This window comes from Hevea brasiliensis, chromosome 3 (assembly GCF_030052815.1).
Source record: "Hevea brasiliensis isolate MT/VB/25A 57/8 chromosome 3, ASM3005281v1, whole genome shotgun sequence".
NCBI classification, from domain to species: Eukaryota; Viridiplantae; Streptophyta; class Magnoliopsida; order Malpighiales; family Euphorbiaceae; genus Hevea; species Hevea brasiliensis.
This window is the reverse complement of record NC_079495.1, coordinates 103,730,340-103,738,009: the sequence shown is the minus strand read 5'-3', so window position 1 is coordinate 103,738,009 and position 7,670 is coordinate 103,730,340. Positions and strand designations below refer to the sequence as shown.

The 7,670-nt window shown below is 33.1% G+C and overlaps 1 protein-coding gene across 2 annotated transcripts; it reads right to left on the bottom strand.

Annotated features, from left to right (window-relative positions):
- Positions 1-5,475: 5,475 nt before the first annotated feature.
- Positions 5,476-7,469, bottom strand: LOC110665964 (protein CDI-like). 2 transcript variants are annotated; one of them, XM_058143501.1, is made up of 2 exons: positions 7,223-7,469; positions 5,476-6,547 (listed from the first exon to the last, which is right to left on the bottom strand). In XM_058143501.1, exon 2 carries the CDS (start codon positions 6,490-6,492, stop codon positions 5,719-5,721), a length of 774 nt encoding a protein of 257 aa, XP_057999484.1. In that variant the 5' UTR covers positions 6,493-6,547; positions 7,223-7,469; the 3' UTR covers positions 5,476-5,718. The 2 variants fall into 2 exon arrangements, with proteins under 2 accessions (XP_057999484.1, XP_057999485.1); XM_058143502.1 differs by having other exon boundaries at positions 5,476-6,540.
- Positions 7,470-7,670: the final 201 nt, after the last annotated feature.

Genomic DNA, 7,670 nt, shown 5'->3' with positions numbered 1-7,670 from the left:
ATATGAAAGAATACAGTAACATAAATATTTTAAACTAGTCATTTTTTAACCAGATTAAAATTCACCATACACACAGTATGAGAAATCATCTAGGTTCTATCAATGTTGTGTTTTACGGTCATGCACAAGTATCTATTTCATGAGTGTCTTTATAAAATTGCCCAAATTTTCACAGTGGCGACCCCACCACCACACTCATTAGGTGAACCCTCCAAGAGCAATCTGTGATCATTAACGCACAAAAAAATATGCTATTGGGTTTGTTCAGAATTTAATTCATCCTATACATCACAGTAGAGAGCACTACACCATAGGAATGGAACTCGGAATTTTTCCGCAATAATAAAAATATTATGTGCTATCCCTCGTTACCATACATTTTCGTTTTTACCCATTGAACTTTATTCATGAGATCACCATACCTCTAAAGACGGGTGTCCACTGTGGCAACTACTCTATAGGCTTCAATCCCATTCCCCTCGATGTTTGAAGAATTTGCTGGCGTGCCAGTCCTTTGGTAAGCGGATTCACAATATTAGTTTCAGACCTGACAAAGTCTAAAGAAATCACACCATGAGAAATCAAATGACGTATAGATTTATGTCTAACCATTAGGTGCCTCCTTTTTTAATTAAAATTTTTACTTTTAGCTCTAACTATAGTAGCTTGACTGTCACAGTGTATTGAAATTGGAGGTAAAGGTTTAAAAATGAAATGCAAGTCATTCATAAAATTCTGAAGCCACTCTACTTCAGTACTATTAGCATCTAAAGCCACTAATTCTGCTTCCATAGTAGAGCGAGAGATTATTGTTTGTTTTGTAGACTTCCATGAGACTGCACCACCGCTAATGGTAAAAACATAACCACTAGTTGATTTAGTTTCTTCTGAATTAGAATCCAACTGGCATCACTATAACCTTCCATTACTGCAGGAAAACCACAATAATGAATACATAATCAATTGTTCCTTTAAGATATTTAAATACTCTTTCCAATGTATGCCAATTTAAAGAGTCTGGATTATGAGTATATCTACCTAATCTACCAACTGCGTATGCAATATCAGGCCTGGTATGATTAGCTAACTGCAATAATGCTCCTATTATTTGAGAGTATTTATATTGTGAAACACTTTCTCCAGTATTTTTTCTCAACTTAACTGCTGGATCAAAAGGACTAGATACAGGTGACACATTATCATAATCAAACATTTTCAATATTTTTTCAATATAGAGAGATTGAGTTAAAGCAATGTTGTTACCATTTCTCAATAATTTAATACCTAAAATTACATCAACTTGACCTAGATCCTTCATATCAAAATTACTAGATAAAAAATATTTGGTTGTATTGATAACATAGATATTACTACCAAAAATTAAAATATCATTTACATACAAGCAAAGAATAACATAAGCATCATCAAATTTCTTACAGTAAACACATTTATTAACAATATTAATATTAAAACCATCAGATAACATAATCTTATCAAATTTTTCATGCCATTGTTTAGGAGCTTGTTTCAAATCATACAAGGATTTTACAAGCTTACACACTTTTCTCTCTTGTCCTAATACTACAAAACCTTCTGGTTGATTCATGTAAATTTCTTCTTCTAATTCACCATTTAAAAAAGTTTTCTTTACATCCATTTGATGAATATCTAGCTTATGGATAGAAGCTAAAGCAATCAAAAGCCTAATAGTAGTAATTTTAGAAACAGGTGCGTAAGTGTCAAAGAAATCTACTCCTTCTTCTTGTTTAAAACCTTTAACAACTAACCTAGCTTTAAATTTTTCTATGGAACCATCAGTCTTTAATTTTTTCTTAAAAACCCATTTACACCCTATTGTTTTGCAATCAAGTGGAAGATCAAACAAAACCCAAGTTTTATTAGGAATAAGAGAATCCATCTCACCCTTAATTGCTTTTTTCCAAAATGGAGCATTAATAGAAATCATAGCATCATTATATGTTTTAGGTTCATCTTTAAGCAAGAAGGTGAAAAAATCAGCACAAAAAACTTTATTTTTTCTATTTCTCTTACTTCTTCTAGGTTCATATGAACTCACATTATTATGATTAGAACTAGAAGGACCCTCATTAACAGGTCTAGATAATACATTTTTCATAGGAAATATATTTTCAAAGAAACATGCATCTTTGTATTTCATAGTAATATTATTAGAAATTTCAGAAATATCAGAATGTAATATTAGAAAACGATATGAATTACTATTCAAAGAATATCCAACAAAAGCACGATCAATAGTTTTAGGACCTATTTTTCTTTTCTTAGTAATAGGAATATTAACCTTAGCTAAACATCCCCACACTTTGAAATATTTCAAAGAGGATTTTTTGTTATTTCATAATTCATATGGTGTTTTACTATAATTTTTATAAGGAATTCTATTTAAAATAAGACATGCAGAATACAAAGCCTCACCCCATAAATTATTAGGTATACCAGAACTAAGCAACACGACATTAACCATATCCATTAAGGTTCTATTTTTTCTTTCTGCTATTCAATTAGATCGAGGTGAGTATGGAGCAATAACTTGATGGATAATACCATGTAATTCACAAAAATCATTCATTTCATTAGAAGAATACTCACCACCTCTATCAGAACATAAAATTTTTATTTTCCTTTCTAGTTGATTTTCAACTTCTGCTTTATAAACTGTAAATTTATCAAATAATTTACTTTTAGAATTAATTAAATACACATAGCAAAATTTAGAAAAATCATCAATAAATGTAACAAAATATCTCTTACCACCACAGGTCAAAATATTATTACTATTACAAATATCACTATAAATCAATTCTAACAAGCATGTTTCCCTTTCCACCGATTTAAAAGGTTTCCTGGGTTGTTTTGCTTGAACACAAATTTGACATTTATTCTTTTATTAATTTCATATTTTGGAATTAAATCCAAACTCATCATTCTTTTCATATTATCAAAATTTACATGTCTAAGTCTACCATACCAAAAAGTATCACATTCAACATTAGTAACAGAAGTGAAATAAACTGTATTAATAGAAGAAGGCATTACATTCAACTTATAAAGTCTATCAACCAAATAACCTTTACTAATAAAATTACCATGTTTACTAATAACAACTCTATTGGAACCAAGAACAAGTTTAAAACCATGCTGATCTAACAAAGATGCACTAATTAAATTTTTCCTAATAGAAGGAACATGAAAGACTCCATCTAATACAAGAAAGTTTCCAGAAGACAATTCCAGTTTTATTTGGCCTTCTCTTAAGACTTGAGCCTCATTCCCATTTCCCATTCTCACAGATCTTGTGCCTCACTACCCAAATAAACTATAAAAATTCTAAAATTTTGCCCCGTGGTCCTTAGCATTATTACTAAGTTAATGCAAAAAGAATTAAAATTTTTTAAGCTACAATGAATATTTTATAAATTTTTAATCAAATTCAAACGCTAGATAATTAAGAAAAAGTAAGGTTCGGGTTTACCTATATCGATTTTGACCTAGGGAACGCGCTCGGGACATCTGACAACTGTGGGGTAGCCAAAATCTCGACCCAATTCCAAGACTTTTTCGATAGCTTGTCTGCCCGGTCTGAAATTTACAAACCCGGGCAACCGTTGAATTTCCGCGAATTGAAGGTACCCACACGAAGCCCACAACACTGGAGTTAGTATATAATTTTTACGAAATTTTCTAAACTCATTTAGTGCTCGAAAAAATACTACAAAGTTTTCATGGGACCCACAGAAAAACGGTGTCGAAAAATTTTGAAATTGATATTGCGTGAAGCTCTCGACGAGTAGAGCACTCCAGTACTCTCAGTTTTCTCGTGGGATTCACGGTTTAAGAGAAATTTAGCCCAAAAATCAAAATGGGCTAAAACTTTCCGGACAAAATTGGGCAAACCGCTTGATGGATTTTGGTATTATTGGTGTCTATGGAAAGCTCTCGAGGTGTAGATGAGGTTTAGCATAAGACATGGTCCAATTGGCGGCCGGATCGGCCGGAATCGACTAGAGAAGCCGAATCGGCACGCTGTGCGTTGGGGCGTTTTCGGGCGCGTTTTCCCGGCACCTCAGGCGATGGCCGGCGAGGGGGACAGGTTGGGGTGGCGTGCCGGCGAGCTGGGAAGGCTGGGGCGGCGGTGGGGCAGCAAGAGAGAGAGAGTGAGAGAGAGAGAGAGAGAGAGAGAGAGAGTGTCGGGCACGCGCGGAGGGAAGAAGAAAAGGAAATGGGTCGGTCCGATTCGACCGGTCGAATCAATTTGGTCCGGTTCGATTCGACTGGTCTGATTCAGGATACAAAATTTTGAATTTTTACTTTGCCTTTAGATCGAAAACGAGGCCTAAAAATTTCGAAAAAAATCTAGAAAACTCAGAAAAATTCATAAAGTCCAAATATATTTTTAGTTTTGCCACGTAGTCTTTAAATTAATTTTTAAAAATCATCAAAGTTTTATATTTTCGAAAAATCGAATCCAATTTCTAAAATCTAAAAAATTTTAAATAATTTTCTAAAATTTAATCAAAATAAAATATCAATATCTATCCATAAAATAATTAATTTAAAAATTAGGAGTGTTACATTAATAAAAGTGAAATGTAAAGGCCAAATTATTTACAGAAATAAAATTCAAGGACCAAATTATTATCAAACCTATAGTAGAGATTAATTATATAAATTTCGTTAAACCTAAGAGATTTCATTGTAATTTACCCTAATAAAAACACTAAAACATCTACTTACCTTTTAAGCCCATTTATTAAAGTCATGCAATGAAATTATTCACAAGATTGTGGATACTTTGGCCCAAAACAAAAAATTAAAACAGAAAAACACCAAACATAAGCCCCTTTCTCTCATTTAATTGTTGCTCTCTTAAGTTTTTATTCCCTTCTTTACCTTTTAACTTCGTAAGAAAAAAATTTAATCGAATTATTACATAATTATTTTTATTTCTATTTTTTTTAAAATAAATATTTTTAAATTAAAAATAATTAAAATTTTCATTTCAAACATAACCGCAACGCTGGCAGTAGCATCACATGAACTTGCAATTGAAGCAATGCAGTGAAGATTTAACTTCTCCAACCTGTCACTCTGCTCATGGTAAGAGTAAAAACTGTCCACCAATTCTCACTATCTTAGACCCAATATCCGAAACTCAGGCTACTTACCATCAGCTTCCAGAGATACATCAACCAGCTCTTTATGTGGATATGATATGCCCATAGACAAGTTATCTTTCTTTTAACATCCAGGCGTCTCATGTTCAATACCCAAAGGCTTTTAGCACAACTGCAGCATAAACCATTCCAGACCAATTCTTGCATTCAGCTTTATAAAGAAATCATCCCTTTAACAAGGTGAAAGGAGGGATGGGGGTAGGACAAGGCAAATACATAGCTTTCTGGCACTGTCTAATACTATTGCGTAGTAAACCAGTGGTTTACACCCCCAATGAGGTGATAAATAAATAAACATATTCAAGACTTTCATACGCTAGAAATGCCAATGTGGTAACTCTAGCAACCAAATCCATAGCTAGCTCTCCAGAGAAGCTTCATACTAGGATACACATAACAAATTCATCATAATAGAATACATGAATAAAACATAAGCAAATAAGCTTTACTAATAAAACCATGAATTTAAGAACAACATTCTACCAGAGTTGATGCCTGATTCAATCTAATTTTCAGCAACCTTCTTATTCTCGTTAATGTATTCTTCCATCTCCTTTAACCACAAGTCTGCAAACTCACAATTCTTCCATGCATCAAACCATGGCCCTCCACGAGTATAATGTATTGCTTTAGGAAATGTTGTGGTGTCACCCTCCAAAACCCTGTTATGGCCCTCAAGAAAATTCCACACAAATGGGATTGACCCAATTTCTTCATCCTCAAGCCACTGAAACCTATGAAGAAAAGCACCTGTTTGCGTATTTACAACCTCGGGTGTCAGCACCTTATTCTTTGGATGGCCACAATTGTACAACACCATAGAAGACCAATTCTTCCTTGGATACACAGTTTGCACTGCCCCATCCATTTTTGTGGTCTCTTTAGGGGTGTAGTCATGTTGCACACACATGATAGCATATTTATCATCAATCAAATTACTCAGTTCCCTAATGTCAGCCAAGTAGAGAAAATCACAATCAACAAACATTGCCCAACCTTCATAGTTGGCCAAGTATGGGGTCAAGAAACGGCTAAAAGAGAACTCTGTGCTTTCAAACTGGCCCCTCTCACGCCAATACAGATTTTTCTTTCTAAGTTCTGATTGAATGATGGGGTTGATATCAACAGGAATTGAAGATCGCTTCATGATGGAATGGCGACATACCTCATATGCAATATCTTCACGAGGATCATAACCCACAAGGATCTTGAAGGGTTTGTCACTTGTTATGCCTCCTTTTGTGTTCACTTTGTGAATCCCACCATTGGTTATGGTCATTGCGTTAATTGCTAATCATGAATCAGGATCATAGGATTGGTGTTTAAGCTGTTTTCTTAAGAAAAAAGAAAAAAAACATTCATAGGATTAGCTACAAAATACTTGATTACACTAGGTTAAATATACATAAAATAGAAGCTGCATTGCATCCATCGATATTATACGTATCAGCATCTCAGATTTGGTGTCTTAACTGCTTAGATTAAATACATCCAAAGTAAAGTAATTTATGTAATTTTTCATTTTAGTTTGGCATTCTATATGCAGAACGATTTGGTGTTTTAACCACCTTCTCTCTCCCAAAAAGAAAAGGAAAAAAAAAAACACTTTTCGCAGTATAATGATCTTTGTATAAAAATAATGCTCAAAAAAACACAAAAAGAAACGAATTGATCAATGCCCAGTCATGAAATTTGGGCATTTGCAAGGGTTCATTAATCAATGAAAAATCTAACAGTTCATGTTATAAATAATCAAAGAGTCAAATGCAACATATACATCAGACTGAACAGAATTCCAAAGATCAAACCCATAATAATTCTTGAAAGAAGAGAAAAGGAATAACAAATACAAACATGTTTTACATTGCATTGGATCAAAATAACAAAACGTCCTTTTGAGTAACAGAACAGATCATCATGAGATAAAAAGATGATGATACAGAACAACAGAGTTTCAAAATAAAAAGAAAAGAAATGCTGAAAAAAAAAAAATAATAAAAAAAGAGTACCTGTAAAATGGGAAATGCAGATCTTGAAGAAGAGAATTGAGGAATGCAACTTAAGGGCCGTGAAGAATTTGCCTTTGTGAATATTTTGGAGTTGGAGATTTGTGTTTCTTGGTACTTGTCACTACTAATAATGTCAAGAGGATTATTCAATAGAATTCATTTCTGTTCAATGGTTTTGCAGACGGACAGACAGACAGACAGAGAGAAAGAGAGAGAGGAGACTGAGCGGTGAGAAATATGAGCAGTGTTAGGAGCTTTATATAGACCCAAAATTGAAAGGCAAGTCTCCACTTGGACTCATAAGAGTCAAAATATCTAACGATAAGAAAAAATATATATATATTTTAAATATATTAATTAAAAATTATTAATTTTTTAATAATTTCAAATAAAATATAAAAATTCCTTTTTTGGTATATAAAAAAACTAATTAATAATTTATTCCCAC